The 21,093-nt window shown below is 36.3% G+C and overlaps 1 protein-coding gene across 5 annotated transcripts; it reads left to right on the top strand.

The window, feature by feature from the left end:
- Window positions 1-50: 50 nt before the first annotated feature.
- Window positions 51-20,419, top strand: LOC143340654 (fatty-acid amide hydrolase 2-B-like). 5 transcript variants are annotated; one of them, XM_076762865.1, is made up of 12 exons: window positions 14,832-14,975; window positions 15,402-15,689; window positions 17,028-17,207; window positions 17,492-17,711; window positions 18,152-18,369; window positions 18,572-18,683; window positions 18,757-18,914; window positions 19,074-19,211; window positions 19,291-19,386; window positions 19,469-19,636; window positions 19,797-19,979; window positions 20,050-20,419. In XM_076762865.1, the coding sequence occupies exons 2-12, from the start codon at window positions 15,570-15,572 to the stop codon at window positions 20,164-20,166; spliced, it is 1,710 nt and encodes a 569-aa protein (XP_076618980.1). In that variant the 5' UTR covers window positions 14,832-14,975; window positions 15,402-15,569; the 3' UTR covers window positions 20,167-20,419. The 5 variants fall into 5 exon arrangements, 2 of the variants coding, with proteins under 2 accessions (XP_076618981.1, XP_076618980.1); XM_076762866.1 differs by lacking the exons at window positions 14,832-14,975; window positions 15,402-15,689 and adding an exon at window positions 10,333-10,450; XR_013079473.1 differs by lacking the exons at window positions 14,832-14,975; window positions 15,402-15,689; window positions 17,028-17,207; ... (7 more) ...; window positions 19,797-19,979; window positions 20,050-20,419 and adding exons at window positions 51-1,511; window positions 2,349-2,515; window positions 2,585-2,812; ... (4 more) ...; window positions 10,333-10,450; window positions 13,290-13,472.
- The last annotated feature ends 674 nt before the right edge of the window (window positions 20,420-21,093 follow it).

Below are 21,093 nucleotides of genomic sequence, written 5' to 3'. Positions count from 1 at the left end.
TTACTGTTTTGCGAAGGCGACACTTGCCAATTTTTGTGAAACCGATTTTCCATGCGCATGCGCCTAAATTGACCAATAAGATTTCCAAGTGATGACGTGCTTTGGAAATGAAGCTCTAGTACGCATGCTCAGCGAGTTTGCTACAGTAGAAATTCTTATTACGTAACAGTCGCGCGGGCTTCGCTCACGGCGTAAGTACAAGTTATGTCGCAGCTCCGTTATACTTTGTTATATCTGGTGTATTATTTATTAAAATATTAGGTGCGGACAAGTGTGATTATGTCTTTGCAAAGAGTATTTAAATACAATTATTCCGTATGTAATAATAGATCCTGTGCATTTTAGTGCATCGGTGCGACAATTTTTAAATCGCATGTTTGGATCGCGTTGGATAGGTCAACGTCTTGCACCAAAATTGCGGTTTTCGCGATCATCCGATTTAAATCCGCTTGACTTTTTTCTTCGGAGTGCGGTAAAGAAATTAGTTTATACTATAGTAAAGAGCATAACTATATCAGTAACCACGAGTTTCTTTTTTTCATTCATTTTTTATTGCTATTAGCGTTAAGGTTTACAAAAATTAAACATAATAGGAACATTTCGTAGGAATGAAGGTATCATAAATAATTTGTTAAAGTTACGAAATTTCTTTTCTTTGCCTCTAATAAGAAATATTCCCTGATACAGTTTTGCACAATGTTCTAGCGGCAAAGTTAAACCCAGTGTTTCAGATGTAACTATTTATTTATACAATGCCTTATGTAGCAGTGTTTACATGAAGTTTGTGCACAACTTAATACGCAATTTACTGTTGATTTTCAAACGAAAAAGTTCTCTTATATAGTAAATTACGGATTATCAATACGTTAAATTGTAAAATGTTGTTATAACTTTTTCGATTGGTTCTTTTAATGGAACAAATATTTATTACAAAGTTCAAAATAACAGCATACTTACAAGCGTACTGTGACGACGTAGGGAAAACAGGACTTGGTAACTTTCCCCTCGCACAGCACCAATTCGTGTTTTACCGAGTATTCCTAAACCTATCAAAATGTCGATCTACGACAATAATTTGCCCCATTATATTGATTGTTCTTCATATAATAAAATATTTAGATAATTGTATTTTAATTAGAATCTTATGATCTGATATTAAATTCTGACGAAAATATCGTGTACAATAAAATATTGTAAATTGTAAAGTTAACGAAAGTGGTTGATGCATCTGCAGTCACGTCCAAGCAGAGGTCGTGACTGCATCTAAAAAGGTGTAGTCCCGTACGGCAGTAGAACGATTGAAGTCGAGGGATTGCGGAGAAGGTAGTTGACAAAACGTCTATCGTACAATCGTGGGAAGTGTATGGTGGATTTAAAGGGATATCGTTCACAGTTAAACTTCATAGTGTCACACGGCCCGAAGGAAATCAACGACACGCAAAGGCCGTGTATAATCGTGAATCAAATATCAGCGACAGGTCATCGCACGAGCGCACAATGAGCTTCCTATTGTAAGTTGTTTTTTTTTTTTATTTTTTCCTTTCGAGTGAAAATCGACTTTTCCCCACCCCCGGTACGCTTTCGCGATTCTATGTCGATCGTATGCGCCACAAAACAACGAATAAGCAGATGCTCATCGCGCCCCGTGAATTTGTCGTTTGATATATCGTTAAATTTAATCGCTGACGACGAATGACAGCGTAGAAGTGTCGGTAATTTGTCTCACGGACCGGGTCACAAATGCGACAAATACTGACAGAAATCGTCTCCGTCAGTTCCATTTGCTTGCCTAAGCTCGGCTAATTTGGGTTCCCGACCCATTCCGCTCGAATTCGTGTACATCGCGATCGACCAATCGGCGGATACCTAAAAATAGCGCAATACCACGATTTCTTTAAAAAATTCATCGTTTTCTTCGTATGATTTTTTACCCTCTACTTTTTTCATCGCTTTCACCCGTACTCGGTTTCGTCATACGTCAAATTTATCGAATGGACATTCATTATCTGCGAATCGTGCCGCGAAAGTAAAATTTATTTCTTCTTTTCTTTTTTCTTTTTTTTGCAACGTCTCCGTTATCGGGGCGGAGAATTTTAATCGTGATTGATATCGATCGATTTCCGTATATCCGCCCTAATCAGAACTGAACGAAAGATGGCTCTCAATTAGTAAATAGTAAACAGTTTACGTTGGTTTCAAATCTAATCCACTGAATTTTAATAAAATGCAACGGGAATTTTACTTTATTTTCATAGTTGTGCAAATGTTTTTAACATTGTTGGTACAAAATGAGTTTGTGTAATATTCTTTGAAGTTGTTGTTAAAAATGTTTTCATGGATTTGTTAAGCGGAAGCAGGTCTTCAAAAACCTTTAAGCCAAAGAAGAATATTCCTGAAGGAACTCATCAATATGACTTGATGAAACATGCAGCTGCTACTTTAGGTTCTGGAAATTTGAGACTCGCAGTTATGCTTCCAGAGGGTGAAGATTTAAATGAATGGGTCGCGGTGAACAGTATGTACAACATTATACAAACATACTTATGTTCTTTGCAATGGTACCATTAATCATTTATTGTTTCAGCTGTTGATTTTTTCAATCAAATCAACATGTTATATGGCACCATCACAGAATTTTGTACAGAAGAAAGTTGTCCCATCATGTCTGCAGGACCAAAATATGAATACCATTGGGCTGATGGGCATACTGTCAAGAAACCAATTAAATGTTCAGCGCCAAAATATATTGATTATTTAATGACTTGGGTGCAGGATCAGTTAGACGATGAAACATTGTTTCCTTCAAAAATTGGTAAACAATATTGTTTTGTTGAACTGTTGTTACTTGAAATATAGAACTGACAAAAGTTTTCGTTGTCTAGGTGTCCCTTTTCCAAAAAATTTCTTGTCCATTGCTAAGACAATATTAAAACGGCTGTTCAGAGTATACGCTCATATCTATCATCAACATTTTAGCGAAGTTGTACAGCTCGGTGAGGAGGCACATTTAAATACATCGTTCAAACACTTCATATTTTTTGTTCAGGTAAGGGAATAAAGTTAAATGAATTTTTAAAGAGATTTTCTAATTATTATTCTCTCCCCTTGTTTATTATAGGAGTTCAATTTGATAGAGAGACGAGAATTAGCGCCGTTACAGGAATTAATAGAGAAATTAACGGCAAAAGACGCTCGATGAATGATCTCAATCGTCATCCGAAAACTCCTCCAAAGAATCTCACCCGTGCTATCTTTTAACAAACGTGTAACTGCGCCTGTTATTTAACTAACCCAATCATTGCTAACGCGATCACTGCCTCGAAACAGGATTAGCTGATCATACGACGTTTTATTCATTTACGAGAAGAGAAGTGACTGATATATGTTTCATAACGAACCACGGATTTATTAAGCAGAAAATGATTTTCGAAAAAAAGCTAATGTTTTGGCTGTTTACGAAACGGAAACGGTAACATTATGGTAATGATTAAGAGGGTGAAGATTACTAATGTAGACTTTTGTAAAATAGTTATACATTCGATACGCATCGTAGTACTCGTATTGTTTTATGTTTTGAAAAGTGAAATGTTTTTAAATCATACACGAAGAGATTAATTCATATCGGCTTTAGAGCAGATATAGCTTTGTAAACTGTTCAAACAACGATGATACTCGGTCTTGCGCTTCTATTTTCATCATTCGATATTCCATCTGAACTATCGCGTTACACAATTCTATTACCCCTTTAAAAGTATCGTTGCTTTTCATGATCGGAGCGATAAGCTGGTTTATCCGATAACGAAAAAACAAAAGAAAACATTGCTCTCGATTGTATTTTTAACTAGAAACAGTTCAAAACGTTGCCGAATGAGTTGAACGAATCGGAATATAATGTTTATATTACGATACTGCACATTGTTGGTATATCAAATTATTAAGTTAATATAATGCTATTATATTACTTCATAATATGTAATTAGTTTAGACGATTATCGTGTTAAGCGCTTAATAGAAACTATTTATAGATTTAGGAATTTTATACGCACTACATTTTATCCTTTATACGAGTGAGTTTTGAGTCTGTTCTATTTTAGAAAGCATATTATATTTAAGCCGTTCACGTCGTATTATTGGAAAAAATGTTTGATGACTTTTATCATCTTTATCTAGAAATTGTTTGTTTGTTGATATGTGAAAAATTGACGCGCGCGTTAACGGCATTTCCCTTAGAGAACGGAATCATCGATTCACGGAGATAGTCATGATTTCACGGTTTAGAGTTAATTCTCAATGGATGCAGGGTATCCCAGGAAGAACGGAAAGGACAAACTTTTCGCATACATATAATAAACACGTGCGACGTGTGTACTTACGAAACAGTACACATTCTCATGGGTTACATTTCGCTATTAAGAGCAATTTGATAGAGATATCAAATAGGATATATTCGTTTGTAGCGCGTTCAGCAACGTATGTTTATTCTCTCGCTTATAGGAAATGAGATGTATATATATATATATATATATATATATATATATATATATATATGCATATATAAATATATATACATATATATATATCTTTATATGCATATATAAAGATGCTTAGTGTTTCCACTCGTGGCGAGCTATACCGTTGCATTCAAGTATTAAATGGACGCATTGTATCCGCTTGTAACGATAGAAATACTTTTCTGTTCACACTCTGCCCATTGCTGTGATGATCAGAGTTTTGCATTTTCACGTAACGTGCAACGCTTATGCGGAGATATAAATTTAAGTATACCTTCGTACTGCTATCGATATAAATTGCAATTGTTTAGAAAGAAGAAGAAACATAAATGCGTTTCGCCTTCGCGTTGGGGAAAAAGTCGTCATTTTTAATTATTGGAAACGAATTTACTTTCATTCAGAGTGTCCCAAGATGGAGTATCATGTGAAACAGTTGCTTAAACGCAACAAAATTTTTTCTTTTTTCAATGTTTCTAATTTTACATTTAACATTAACTCAGAAACATTTTTCAAAGTAATTTCAAGACCATAGATCAACAATATCTTGATACTTAATAATTATTTCATGGAACATTTGTTTTGCAGCAGTCTGGATATCACGATCCAGTAAACGCGAAGTTAGGAATTGAAAGAATTCAAGAGGCGTTCTATCTACTTACGCGTACACACAAGAAATGTGCATGTTGCATTTGAAACGAGCGTAGGAACAAATGATATATTTTTAAGCGTCCGAGGACCGAATACACGAGGAATTTTATTTGTTTTTTTTTTCTCTCGACCGGCGTTGAACGTATCGTGACACCGTATGTAATTCATGTGATACTATTTGATGTCAATCGCGAGAGGATCAATGAGAAATTTTACGAGGTCCAGGACTAATATAAATGTATTTTATTATAAACGATCGTAAAACGAGTAGCTTTGATAACGATGATATTTATCGACGATAGCGGAAGGGGAAGAAAGTAGATACGAAAGGAAACGGAAGAAAGGTCCAGTCGATGGAATTTTTTAATAAATGATGATGGTGTTTACAGGTGCGCTGAATGTAAAACGTATAAACAAACAGTAATAACAATAATAATAATAGCTCGTAACGACGATAATGATTATACTCAGTACTTAAGGATGAAAACAGGAGTTGTACCTTGTAGATACATTTTTCTCACAGAAGAAACGATGTTGCTTCTTTTAAAAACGACATCGTCGAATAGTTGTGTTTGCTATAGAAGTTATTTCACGCAGTAACACTGTTATGAATTACAATTAGTATTATTAATATTATTATTGCTATTTATACACGTATACGTACCATGTCACGGCGCTAAATGATCATCCCTAGCATTCGGATATTTTCACAGTGTAAAAAAAAAAAGATCTGTCTCAGAAACTGTTCTCTTTTTGGAAAAATATACGCGAAATTTTAGTAAACAGACCACTGGTACAGAGAATTGTTTCGAGGATCGAATTATCGTCGACGTTATGTTTGTTTCTCTTGGGGTATATTCTGGGCATCGCTGGAAGCTCTTGTTTAATGCAAATCGAACCTTTAATCCTTTTAATGAGATTTTACAATTAGTTACAAAACTACACGAGTCTTTCATTTTAATTTAAAAGAAAGATAAATTAAGAAATGTTGGAAAATTGTGGAAACTATACAATAGAAAATATGTTCGTTTTTAACCAGACAAACGCTCGTGTAAAACTGTATTCGAAGTCTAAGAATTTGGGGTCAGGTCGCAGAGTAATACGAAAAAATGTACAACAACAAAGAAAGAAGACTAGTTAATGGGGGTATACTACTGTAAAACGCGTATTTTTTATAAACAAAGCAAAAAACTATACAACTTTTTTGGTTGAAGTTTTCTCAAAGTAAAATAATCATCATTTCTTAATTGATTCTTAATTAGGACGAGTTTTACTGTAGTAGATACTAAAATGACAGGAAAATAGTCAATAATTAAAAGAGTAGTAACACTTTGTTTAAGTAATAATTTAGTTATCGATTTTTGAATGTTTTTTGTCATATTTGTGAACTAAAAAAATAGGAAAGGATCAAGGAGTTTGGATACAGGTTATTGCACATATAAACTGTTTTTCGAGTGAATGTAAAAAAGAAATCAATTGTTTAAAAGATTTACAGAAGAATACCTTCTTAACAAGACAAGTTTATGTTCGAAATTAATTTTCAAATGGCCTTCGTCATGCAAAGAGCTTTCAGAAAACTGATTGTCCATTTGTCTTTTAATAACGCTGGTGATATACATACATATACATATACATATATATCTGTGCAATGTAAATAATATTTTTCTCAAATAAACGGAAGCTGACGCGTAACCAGGATACAACGTTGCATTCTTTGCACTCTCGTTATATTTTATTGTTTTTAGTTTAAAAATAGTACTGGAACCTAATGAGATATCAAAATACACGGGTATCCGGGTAATTAATGTACTTATATTTTAATTCGTGTGATTTGCACGTACTCGGATATTCCTAACCTCTATTTTGCGAATCCTGAAACATACGGTTATCTATGTATTTAATGTATCTAGATTTTAATTCGATTATAAACCATAAAAATAAAACTGCATATCTAACAGAAATACATAGATTAACGTTTGTTAAGGTAATAGGGTAACAAGTAAATCAGAAGAAACAATTACGAATTATTTAAAAATAGTTTTATTTAAGTAACATTGTATTTTGATGCAGAAACGTAAAAGTATCAACACTTTTTGGCAGTATACAATTTCTTTTCGATGTAAGAATACTCCCAGTCATTATGCTATCTTCCACAGACGAGGTATTCGACTAGATCTTACATCCAATGTATTTTTCCAGCCTATTTTTCTGGGCCCCATTCCCATCAGGTTACAGACATGAACGCAAGAGGAAGTAAGACAAAAAATGATACTACGCGTATGTATGTTTTATTGTACCGATTATCTGGAATATACAATTAACATTTATTCCTTTATTTCCTAGCCTTGAGATACACTACTTGAAAGTGGAACAAAATGTTAAGAAGATCGTGCATCAAAGAGTAAGGGGATCCTTGTAAAAAGGCTTGAATTTTCCACTTCGAGATGATTTTAATGAGTCATTGGTTATTCGACGGTCAATAATGAGGTTGATATCAAGGTTAGCGATCCAGTGAAGACCAAGGAAATGCCAATAGGTAGGACCAATTAAATACATACATTCACTATTGTAGGGGTTATGGTCGATTAGGTGGACAAATTTTTCCATCTATTCGAAATTTTTTTCTCGAAAGTGCGTAGGATTTCGGGGGTAGGTGTATTCACCAAAAATGTTTGCAACTGATCCCTGCAACCGAAAATAATTTTTTTAGAACGATTCGAAAATTTTTCTTTTCACCGAAAAATTTAGGTACCTACCCCGTCGATCGATTTTTCTTAAAAATTCGTTTTTTTATTTTTAGTACTATTGTTTAACGCTCTACAGAAATGTTGTTTAATACTTTTTTGTAGGTATCTATGAATTGTACTTCGTAAATAAATTTCAGTGAAATACATTCGCTATTGTAGGAGTTATGGTCGTTTGAAAATTGCGTTTTTAATCCCTTTCATAGTCCATTCACATGTATGTATGCACAACTACAGTTGTTCCTCATCAATACCAATTCAGTGAATAGTTTCTTAACTGACCGTTATCTATGAGTAGAGGACGCTAAAATGACCTTTGATTTTTCAGGTCGGTATGGCAGTCAGATTGGGCCACGAAAGCCCATAAGGTATAAGCACAGACAAGGTTCTTCGACCAATGATCGTTGGTCACAGAAGATCTTTATCAATGGAGGGTGGTTGGGAATCGGTTAGTGCGGGCACAGACGAGGTGTACGAGTAGACCAATCACCTTATGGACTTCTGCGGTCGAATCTGACTGCCATACCGACCTGAAAATTCGGAGGTGATTTTAGCGGCCTCTTCTCATGGATGGCGGTCAGTTGAGACACTATTCACTGAATTACCATTGATGGGTAGACAGCTGTAGTATGTGCGTAAATATATGCGAATTGACTATGGGGGGATTGCAAAGGAATTTTTAGGTCGGTATGGCAGTCAGATTGGGCCACGAAAGTCCATAAGGTCTACTCGTGTACCTCGTCTGTGGTATAAGGTCTACTTGTATAGCTCGTTTGCGGTTCTTTTGTATACCTACAATGAGTAACAAAAATGGTAACAAGTTGTAATTAAGCTTTTTACGTTTATAGTTTATAACAATGACAAAAATTACGTTTTTAAATATCATTTAAAAAGACACCTATTATCGTTTTGATTATTAAAAAAGATTTGTCGAATTTCAATACAACGATTATATATTATACTGAATTTTATAGTTGTAGCTACTTATTCAAAGTTCCGTGTTTACATTCAGTAATCTGGGGTCAAATATGTTTACTCTTTCTAAAAGTAAAATACGACGAAAAGCTAAATTTTTCCATTTCCATTACTGTAACGTTTCTATCACTGCATCTTGTAACGTTTTAGTAAAGATATTGTATTATATTTTGAATTCGTCTCGATATTTTTTACAATATAACAAAAAGAACTTTGTTCCGTCAAATGATCGTTAATGGCTGAAAAATCATTCCTGTTAATTTCTAATTCGATCAAGTTACCCGTAGATTACTTAAAATGGATAAATGGATCGTAGTTTAGAGAAATAATTACTGTTCTTGTCTGTTCAACAGTTACACGCCGAATAATTTCTTCTGGCGGATGATTGCTTGCTTATTATGTTAGCACGGGAATCGCCATGGAGTTTTACGTTTCCTTCCCCCTACAGTTGTGTCGTAAGTTTGCTTATCAACCCGAATTCCGTTATACATTAAGTAATGCAATCTCTAAACCACTGTATGGCGTCACAAACTCTAGCCACATCGTTGTTTGCAAGACAAAGAGTGGTGCAACGATGATGTCACATTGGCAAATGATAATAAACTAAAAATATTTAGTTGCTTTGTGCGTCTTTCAAAGAAGAAACATTTATAAATACAATTATTATCTATGTGGGAAATGTATCATCGGGCAAGTGTGAGTCAGTAAAATATCAAGCTGCGGATGTATCGAGCGAGGAATAAAATTATAGTGACTTTGGTTTATTACTTCTAGGTACAGAAAAAGATGTTAAAATGGAAATAAAATAAATTTGCATCAAAGCGTTTTAATATATGCCATCGATGATTACACACACGGTTCTTAAATTATTATAAAGAAGATGACTAAGTCTGCTGATTTAGATTGTAAACTTCGTTGAAAGAATATAGAAGAGCGCCGATAGCGACCAATTTAGTATAATGAAGACATCGTTAGTATCATTGTTATCATTATTATCAAATGTATCGAAAGAGAAAACGTAGAGGCACAGGTTCTAGCGATTTCCCCAAGAAAATAGGAAATTCTACGCTCTAGAATATCTATTTACGAGATATTTATTTGAATGTACGTACAATATGTATGTATTTTTTTTTTTTTTTTTTATGAAGCAATTAACGATCGTGCAAAAACAGGAAAACGCTTCGGAAGTATGGTAAGATTCGACGTGGAAGGGATGGTGGAAGGAGAAGCAAGGGAGAAAACGAATCGTCCGGATTTCCATAATGACAGCGTCGAAAGAAGTTAATTTTAATGATCGTTAATAATCGTGACGTAGTATGAGTATGACACTACGACGGTAAAACGTAACGTTGTAAGCGAGACGGAGAGTGAAATACGAGGTACGAAAATTTTTCGGGGGAATCGAGCGCCCGTACTTCGAACAAGGATGAAAACCGTGATATTTCTTTTTGTAGTTGCTCGGCATTGAGGCCGAGGCGAATCAGTCTTGGGCTAACCGTTGGACGCATCCGGACTCAACGCAACATCCATCCGTCGCGACGTCGCGAAATCCACGTGGAGTCTTCCATCCTGGTAAACATTACAATAGTAGCGATTCTTAACGCTTTCGTTTACAAATTATTAAACACGGATTCGAATCGTCTTCAGAAATATGTTCTTTGGGGATTAGTTCATTAATTTTCCATGTATTGACCCTTAGTCGGTATAGTAGGGTATTTTGAGAAACCATTATTATATTCAATAATATATTTGGAGGCATTTAAATGCCCTGGTATAATACTGTTGCGTCTTGTAAAAATACGATACCGGTTAAGGGTTGAAAGGCGTAACGTTATTAACGTTTCGAATCAACCTTCGCTAGAATGAATCAATTTGTAATTGTCAAAACTACATTCCTCCGAATGATTTTAGAACGTGTAATAATGGTAGTAGTATTTATTATTTCTTTTCGGATTACAAAGATCGCGCTCCCTTACGGAGATCCCTTGTAGAATAAACTCCCTCGATAAATGTTCGCGTAGCGAATGGTCGGTGATCATTAGCGAGGGGCATCAGCTGTACCTACTCGTCTCTGTTCACTTTCGTTGGAGCGTTTCCGTGGTGGAGAGAATATCGCGTTGGAATCGGCTCGAGAAAGCGTCGAAATAGCGAACCGTTGGCCCGGACGATGAATTCGGGTGTCGTGAAAGTTATTCAAAGTTATTGCGCCAGGCGACACGTATCGTTACCTCGAATTCTGAACCGTGAAAAGCCAGGTGATCGTCGTGACGGTCGGTGGAGCAGTCTGGCAAAGGATTACCGTGCTTAGGCAAGTAGGTACTATGTATTTACACGTTACGTTACGGGCCAGTGTTTCTCATACTTGGTATCCGACAGAGCAACATTTTTACCTGCTCCTCGAAAGGTGTATTATTTACTCTTTGAATGTTAGCATCAGGCATCGACGCTATTTCTACACCCTTTATTTAGGACAGTTTAGTATTACAGGGAGTCCTTGACACGCGCTGTTAATCCATTTTAATTTCGTTTCCAATGATTTATGGTAGAGTGAAAAAAAAGGTCGGTCTCTGGGTCAGTCGGTTTTTCTATGCAAGCTAAGATTTATGTACCATGTACTATGAAGTCTATGCACGGACACTTTGCAGATACGAGCAGATTAGAATAACGTTTGCGACACGCACTTGAGAGCACTTGACATTCCGCGCATCGCATCGTGTGACTTTTAACGCTTCAACCACAAACCACACACGCGAATCCGAGTTTTACGACCACTCATTTTCATCTTCGGCAATAAACGTTAATTTTGCAACAGAATAATCCAAGTTACATTCTTCTCTCACGTTACTTTTTTAAACGCCCCCGGTCTGCGTTTCTTTTTAACGTTCAAGTACAGCCTTTCTTGAAAAAGTATATTGATTTATTAAATAGTATTAATTTTGTTTAGTGAAAATGTTTGGATAATCTTTTACTAAATGGAACGAATCTGAGCTGACAAAGCAAGGGGAAAATACGCGACAACGAATGTTAATTGAACGGATAAGCAAATTGTCGATGTATAGTGAACGAAGATGCACAAAACGGGCAGTATAAGTTCCAAGAAAACCAATAAAATCGAACGCGCAGAAAGGTTTCCTCTTTGGAGTGCTAGAACGTTAAACAAGACGCGGTACGGACGCTAAAAAGAATGTGGCTGAGGCTGGCAAATAAGATGAAGAGGTTCGAACGAACGAGGGAAGATATACATATACCAATTGAACCGATGAGCTAATCAACGAACCGTGAAAATACCTCGTCGATATGGTCAACAGATGTCCCATAAAATTAGTAAAACTAAATATACGAGATCCTTGGTCGATAAGAACGTAAACACTCCAAATAGGGAAGTGATTCGTACGATGGAATTGCTTAAAACAATCGTGATCGAAGATAGCAAACAAGAAAAATAAATATCCACTGAACGGAAGGAGATTCTCATTGAACGATTCAAAATTTACTTAAAATAGTATCTAGAATATATTTATACAATTTTATTGAAAAATTGGAAAACTATACTTTTAACGAGGCGGTGTATAATACGAGAAATCGTGAAATTATTGTTTATAAATAATAGTTTGATACGATTAGGAACTTTGAATTATTCTATTATTAAAATGCACACAGTTTCGTGGATACCGAGCCTCGTCAAACGTGGAAATGGAAATGGAGTTTTTAATTTTCAGGAACGACATTGAATTTCAATCGGTTCAAGATAAGATATGTAGCCTCGATGTAAAGGTTGAAGAGGTTCAAAGAGAGAGTGACGTAAAATAAGAAGCATTAATTCAATTAAGTCAGCGATACAAGTATAATTAGGTACTGGTCGATAAGATAAACAAAATTTTATTTATCGAGGTATTATGTCTCTTTCGAGTATCTTATGATGAATCGAACGATGAATTTAAATTAATTATTCCGTACAATGTTTTAAATTCGTTTCTGTCAGTTATGTTGAACGATATTACAAGAGTGATTTAATCGATCGACTTCGAATTTCGATATCGTTAAGGAAACCACCAAAAATTTGCCGATGCTGAATCTAATTAGAATTAGGAATAGAAAAATACTTTTTTGTACATTGGAAAACCGATCGTTCTTTTGTTTGCTTTTATTCTTTTCTCATAAAAATAGTTTAGAGTACGTTTTATATACCTAGAGAAAAGAAAATGGGTCGCCTTTAAACATTTTCGTAGAGAAAGCATGTGATAAAATAACAAGTGTACGCGTGAACTGTTAATTATTTATTTCACGGTATAGTTTGAGTAAATGTCGAGAACATCCCTTAACCATTGGCATGCCACTGAACGTGCTAACCGGTAGATTTTTCCGCCACCCTGTATGCGACGAGAATTTATATACGTTCCTTTATTTGCAGACTTGCAACACGCTGGTCAACATGAAAAGTACTTGGTACCACACAGTTTGTCCTTCGCAGTGCGTTAATAAGGTGGTGTAACTGTTGTTAGTTGACCTAGACTCGATAGAACTTGGACGATGCGCACTTTCGGATCTATCGAGCCGTTCTACACTTTCACGCTGGAATTCTTTACAGTCCACGGTAGTCTGGAAATTGGAATACACTTTTTTTAATTACTCTGTCGTTTTGCAAACATTCACAATACATTTTATTGGTAAAAAAAATCAATTTTTCATGGTTTTTATATGTTAAAACGTTTGGCGAATAACTATAGCAGCTTATCGGCAGCTGCGTTGTACTCGTCCAACACTAGAACGTATCAACACTCTCGTTAAAGTTCGCCATTTCAAAGGCCTAATCTCTGAAGAAGACTCGGAAAGAACCGATACTGTCTAGTTATCTCTCGGAAATATGTAAACAAGCATAAAGTTATTGATAAAATATTCCATGAAATGTGGAGAATGTTTGTAAACAGAATTAAAACTTACATTGTCTTTGAATGTACACAGCGGATCGAATTTAATTTTTTATCGTAGTTCTTTAACTACTCAGGATAAAAAAAAATGTTATTAACCAGTCTCGTTTAAAAAGCAGCGTTCTGTCGATTTTTATTGCAATTTACGAATTCTCGTAATTACCGAGAAATGCAAAATGCTAAAATGCTTCCTGCCTGTTAATGACAGCTGAAAAAGTTAAACGAAGGGACGATCGTATGCTAAATAAGATAGTAGAAAGATAGAATTCTTAGAAAAAAGAGAGGAAACGGAAATCACATTGGAATAATTAAACAAGAAAGCCACGAGTTTGGGAAAGAGTGGGTTATTTCTAGGGTGGGTGTTTCCACCAAATCGATCATGCTGCTACGCTCGACTGATCATATCGGTCTCATACTATTATACATATATCATTTAACCCAAGTCCAAAAATGAAATCGGCAGCACGCATAACCATTCCAATGGTATAATTATATCTTGATAAATTTAACCGAGCTACTAGTTTCCAATTACAGTATTTCCATAATAATTTCATTTTCTAATAAATCGTTTCGGAAGAAAATAAAAACAGGGCAAAGAAAATACAGCATGGATTGTTTAGAATGGATCTCTCATTGGATTTGCACTCGCATGCAACTATGACTACGGAAAACATTCGGTTAACGTTATATTTTTGCGTTTAAAACTATTAATAATTATATGAGTTGTTCTACGATACTAAAATTTGTAATTTAACGGTTGCTCTAGGTCAATTTGGAGATTTGAATGGTCGCGCGGACGATGATCGATACTCGAAAAACGGTCGAAATCGTTGTACGGCAGCGCAAAGAACTCCGTTCCACTCGATGGACTCGAGGAGGAAGGTCGATTCGGAACAAAAACATCCGAGTGCTAATAACTCCGTAAACGCGGTTGTCAATCAGTTCCGTGGTCAGCGTGGTGTAGAAGGTCGATGACGGATTTCACGAAACGCCCCACCATGATGGTTTTTCGTTTAAGTATGCCAGCCGCGTACGGGGTCCGTTTAGTCCGCGCCGCGACCACTGAAATGATATACGATCGCGAAAGGTTCGACTCGATCTCTCGGAACGTTTTTCTGCCTAACTGTCAATGATCGTGTGCATCTTTTTCTTGGGCTGATCCGATCGAGGTACCTTGTAAATTAATAGAGAAAAGCAAACATTTTTAATTTTCTTTTTGCTTCGATCGTCAAGATCTATTCGTGGCGTTCAGAATATTTTAGAAATGAGTTTGCCACGAACAATTAGAAATATGGATGTAATCGTGTAATCTACGTATAGATCCGTGTTTGGATCCGCGTAGGAGTTTTGTAACTTTATTCGATAATATTAATATATTAAATTTAATTTCTCGAAATTTGTATACGTTAAAGTGGAATATGTATTTTCCCCCTGTACCACGAGCCTGTGCAATATCTTTGTCGCTTAATTTAATGCTACTGGAGGGGTTTAAATGTTTACTTTTATCGAGGGCGGGGGGCTTAATGTTTGAGGAATGCTGTCATAGATGATTCGAAATGACTGTGAGAATATTGACGCAAGGTTTTTCTACGCAGGCGTCTCGTTACGTTCGATGATAACAAAATACGCTTTGATGATACAACGGTGTCAATGGACAACGCGAACAATAACAATTCTCCGTCCCCGTCGTAACGAGATATACGTTTTAATGTCAGTGCTCGCGCGTGGCTGTCTCTAATGACGTAATCTCGAGTCGGAAGCGAATGCATCGATCGACGAAAAAATTTCAAACATCGAACGATTGGTCGACGAAGACAAAAGACATGGAGCTCACGTTGTGCATACTGCCGATGCTGTACGCGAAGCTTATAGCGAATCATTCGGTGAGTTGCTGCGACTCGCGAGGTTTATGCACGTGGCTTTTCTTGGAAATAACTTGGATAAATTATTTAATCAGTCTCGATAAATACATTAAGAGACTCTTGGTTCATTTGCATATATTTCTTGTAAATAAATCACGGAATAATTTATACATTGGTCAGGGTCTTGGGTCATAAAGCATAGCTTTACCTGGCGAGTCCAACTTGTAGATTTCGAACCGAAGTAATTTATAATTAAAAAAATAAAACAGTTGTTTTGTTTAAGAGTACAATAATGATTGTAATATTTTAGCTGTTATACAAGAAACAAAATAATTGTTTTATTTAAATAGAAGGAGCAGAGTAGCGCAGATAGTATTTTAGACGTTGTTGTACGCCTCCTATCTAGAACAAAAAAAATTGTTTGCTTCTCATCACCGGTTAACATGCGTTTTTGAAAAGAAAAAAAAAGAACCGACCATTAGCTTGGACGCGTTAGGTATACACCCATCGGGAAAATTACATTGATTTTGAAATTGCTCTCGATCAGAAAGTTAAACACGTCTGGTAAAACCGGGTTTCAAGCGATCAAGTATCAATGTCTCATTAATGGACGACCGGAATGCAGAAGGACTTTTTGAACGCTGCAAACCGTGACGCGGGGACAGAATAAAAATTGTCAGTCACGTTTCATTTCACGTTAAACACCCGTTTGGTAAGAATTGACGTTGAACGCGATGGCTCGAGACATTGGTAATTAAAATTTAAACGAGTCTCGAGTTCGTGACTCGATCTAGCTTAACGTTGCATTCACGTTCCTCGGGAGTTGTAAACAAATCTGGTATCAATATTGAAAACTGCACACCGGCCTTCACCTAGTATCGTAGAAAAATCGAACTTTGCAAAAAAATAAAAACAATTATTTACTATACGAAAGAGGTATAAAATATATTTATTAACAAGAACTCCCGATAATCGTGGAGCAACACTTTACTAATTTTTATCAAATCTCTATGTAGTAATGAGGGATAATGAGAAGCGTTTTCTCGCCAGGCTCTTGTATGTATAGCCGGTGTATATACGTCTTAATAACGTCAATTGGTTGGTGGTGTTGGTTACTTTGAGGTTTACCGCGACGTTGAGAAAATTATCACTCTGGTGTCGAAACTTTCACACGATCCTATTGTGTTAAAAACACACATACGAGTCGCTTGGACCACAAAGTTTGCAAACTTACAAAGTGTCCATCACTTTCCCTGAACTTGTATTCTACAGTATTATAATTTCTATACATTTTGTAATAATTTAATGATGCTTCTTTAATTTTAGTTTCTCTAATACATCTTTCTCTTTGCATTGCAGGGCACGATGGGTTTATTAATTCAGAATATAATGAAATTCATTTTCTACGTATTGTCGTACCTGACGTTGCCCTTCTACGCGATACCACACTTGAAGAAACGGAAACTGTTACCACCGATTCAGAACGACCTCCTTTTACACTCAGCCACGGAGATTGCTCGACGAATTCGGGAAAAAGAAGTAAGAAACAATCGATTTTTTAACGCAATAGTAAATTTCCATTAAAATTTTTTCGATCGTAATCTTGGTCTCTTGGAGCCGATCGGTTTTTGTTCGAGATAATGTTTGCATAAACAATTGTACACCGAGGATCGCCCAAAAAATTGTATTAGATCGTGTAACAAATCCATTGGCGACCAAATAATTTATTTAAAAATATATGTTGTACTATTGCACGTAGAAATTTCAACGATTCTCCGTAGGATATATTTTTCGTTTGCGTAAAACGTTTATTATGCTCTCAGGTTAGCAGCCAGGAAGTGGTCAGAATCTATATCGAGAGATGCAAGGCCGTAAATCCGATATTGAACGCGATCGTAGAATCGCGATACGACCTCGCCACTCAAGAGGCGCGAAGCGTCGATGACTTTTTGGCGCGAACGAAGAAGAAGAAAGATGAATTGGCGCGCGATATGCCTCTTCTCGGTGTGCCAGTGACCATCAAGGAGAGCATAGCCGTGAAAGGTTCCTGCGACTCTTTTCCTACTTTCTATTTCGCCCGAGAAGCACGCTGACCTAGAAAAGAACGCGTCGAATGAGTCGAAAAGTAGCCATAGGAAACGTATCTCTGAAACAGAGAAAAATGCAACCTTCGTTAGCCTCTTCTCTTTGGGTATCTTAAAAACGAATCCCGTTGAATTTTCTGATCTTATTCGACATATGTACACGTAACACTAGAGAGTTGATTTTGGGGTTTGTTGAGAATTGCATTCGTAGTACAATACCGCGTTATCGTGATTTCGTCCTGTGATTGCACAAGCGCTTATCAGCTGTTTATCGCGAGTGGTTCAAGTTTAGATCGAACAGAGCCTCAGTAAAATAAGCAGGCGTAAACGAAACCGATTGCCAGAATCTCTTACGCAAAAGAAGCTTAGATAATAAGAAACGAAATTTTATATTTTCAGGGATGTCCTATTCGGTCGGCGTGCTGGAAAAGAATCCAGAAAAAGCTAAGGAGGATGCCCTCGTCGTGAGCATGATACGCGAAGCAGGCGCTATTATTCTTCTAGTTAGCAACACGCCGGAGTTGTGCTTATTTTGGGAAAGTAACAACAAAGTGACTGGTTCCACCTGGAACCCCTACGACTCCAACAGAATCGCTGGTGGTTCTTCGGGTGGCGAGGTTTGTATCTTTCGTCTTTTCCTTCGAAACGAGTTTTCCGAGAAAAACATCGAAGATAATAGCTATAGTAATTGATGGTTGGACCATTCGTAGTATGGTCCATTTTTATAGATGAATTATTTATTCGTACGTGTTAGAGCACGAATCAAGTATTTACAGGAGTTGAGTTTCTTTTAAGTTTGTCATGCTTGTTTTGTTCCAGGCAGCTCTTCTGGGCTCTGGTGCATCCATGGTGAGTCTTGTGTCAGATGTTGCAGGCTCTGCACGTTATCCAGCCATGTGTTGTGGAGTTTTCGGTCACAAACCTACAGCTTGTAAGTGTCGTATGCAATGTATACTGTTTTAGAAAAAATTTCGAGGAACTTTGAGGACTCGTATTCGTTGTAGATTTGGTGTCTTGCAAGGGCCACAAACCAAATTCTACGGACAAAGTTTGGAACGATTATTTCACATTGGGTGTGATGACTAGATACGCGGAGGATCTACCCCTTATGATGAGTCTCATAGCTGAAACAGAGAAGGGCCGCCGTATTTTTAATAAAAAGGTTAAAAAATCCATATTTCTATAACATGGCGTCCCATTTACCCTTGTTTTATTTAAAAAATTTAAAAAACGACATTGTTAAGAAAAATTGAGAATAAAATTTTGTGTCCTTTTCCCAATGAAAAAAGATTCTAATCAAGTCCTGAACACTTTTGCGCAGGTATCTATGACGAGCCTCAAGTTCTTCTACTTGGAAGATTGCTGTACCGCGACAAACGCTATCAGCCGAGACACAAAACAAGCTATTCGTAGGCTAAAGGCATACATTGAATTAACATACGGCGCTAAAGTGCAAAAGGTATGGAATCGTTTAAAATATGCTCGAGTTAGCGAATATCATTAACATTAGATTTACAAGATAAACAATTCGTTTCCAGGCACCATTGTCAAACATGAAATATGCATTCACTATGTCGAGTAATCTACTGCTGGACATGGAGGTGGACGATGTTAAGAAGGAATTCGACGGTTCGGTAAGCAATTCTCAGTACGAATATTAATTGAAGCCTCGATTGTACAAAATAAATTGATCGAGTAAATTAAACATAAATACAGACTTTATGGAAAATCCTTGTGGAGTTGTTCAAGTATATCTTCATGTCGTCGCGGTACTCTATGGGGTTGTTATCATACATAATGGTGAAATGGGTGTACAGGAAATTTCCACAGAGTCTTCGAGATGCGATGCACGAAAAGAGAATATTATTAAAGAAGCAGTTCGAGGTGAGTTGGATTTACTGTTCATCCAAGATGCACAAATTATATGTATGTATGTATACATGTCTGTAGAATAGTAATTTAACCGTATAAAAAGTTAGTTTACGGATAAAATTTATCCAATTTTGGTCTATGGACGATTCCTGAAGCGGTTTTGGGATTACAGGATGTTCTCGGCGATAACGGAATACTGATTTATCCTACTTTCATAACACCGGCACATTATCGGTACCAATCGTACAACAGGATCGCTAATTTCACTTACATGATGATTTACAATGTGTTGGGATTGCCCGTGACTCAATGTCCAATGGGACTGGCCGACAACGGTTTGCCCATTGGCCTACAAGTAATTATTTTTTAAATATCATAGAACGTTATCATATTATATTCGATCGTTATATGTTGTATTGTTACAGATCGTAGCAAATTCAGGGAACGACCACCTGACCATCGCCGTAGCAAAAGAGATCGAGAAAACGTTCGGTGGCTGGCAGCAACCACCTACCACCAAAGTGTACTCTAACAAAGTTTGATGGTCCTCACGTTGCACGATAGAAATTGAAATCATGTAATCTCGAACAATCGTATGATGCGTTTCGTGCACTCAACGATGCGAAAAGAACCATGAGCGTTTCATTCTTGGTTGAATCGATAATAATCAACCTAATTGTAAAGAAAGAGGAATCTTTCGCTTTTTATGCTCGACGAGCAATCATGGTACATGTTTTAGTGCTCTATACAGTACTCTGTGAGTATTTATACTATATATATAATTACAAGAAAAAAAAAAAAAGAAAAAAGAAAAGAAAATGTTTTAAGAAAACATGTCTCTTTGTTGACCATCGATGAAGCTCTAGATAAGTTATTGTATAGTGAAAAAAATGTTACGAAAGGATGCTGTCCAAGGATAGGAAATACCTAAAAACTATTTTTATGTAAGTTGTAAGATGTATTTGTATCGTTAGGGAGTGTTGTTAGTTGCGAGTGTGCGTGCGACTGAATAGCAATAAATGTTTTCAAGTCTGGTTCTGCGCGTGTCGAAAAGAGGGTGGCGAGATTCTGACCAATAAGAGCTTCATTCTTTCCATGGACGTGTAAATTCACAACCTCTGTGAGGGTTTATTAAAACTACAATTATGGAATAGAGGAAGGAAACCGGTGTCGGGCAAGAATTGTCTCTTAAAACTTATTGTTTCTGTCACGTACACTACACTAAATTTAAACATTTATCGACCGATTCTTGTACATTAATTAATTAATCGATTACGCGATGCAGTTGAACATTTACTGCCTTTGTTTAAAATATAATCTGAAATTCGCATCGTATTAACGCATCGTAACGTAATCTGTAACCTTCAACAATGGAATCGATGATAAATATATGTATGTCATGTTAACATTTACAACACGTTCAACTTGCGACATTAAAATTGTAGGCATAATAATGTTAACAAAAATAT

This window comes from Colletes latitarsis, chromosome 3 (assembly GCF_051014445.1).
Source record: "Colletes latitarsis isolate SP2378_abdomen chromosome 3, iyColLati1, whole genome shotgun sequence".
NCBI classification, from domain to species: domain Eukaryota; kingdom Metazoa; phylum Arthropoda; class Insecta; order Hymenoptera; family Colletidae; genus Colletes; species Colletes latitarsis.
Note: the sequence above shows the minus strand (reverse complement) of the source record. Positions and strands in the feature narration are given on the sequence as shown.

Excerpts from the sequence above, each read along its gene's own strand:
- LOC143340654 (XM_076762865.1), top strand. The coding sequence starts at position 15,570 with ATGCATCGATCGACGAAAAAATTTCAAACATCGAACGATTGGTCGACG. Across the intron at positions 18,370-18,571 it reads GTGGTTCTTCGGGTGGCGAG|GCAGCTCTTCTGGGCTCTGG; the intron begins GTTTGTATCTTT and ends GTTTTGTTCCAG. Across the intron at positions 19,387-19,468 it reads AGAAGGAATTCGACGGTTCG|ACTTTATGGAAAATCCTTGT; the intron begins GTAAGCAATTCT and ends ACATAAATACAG.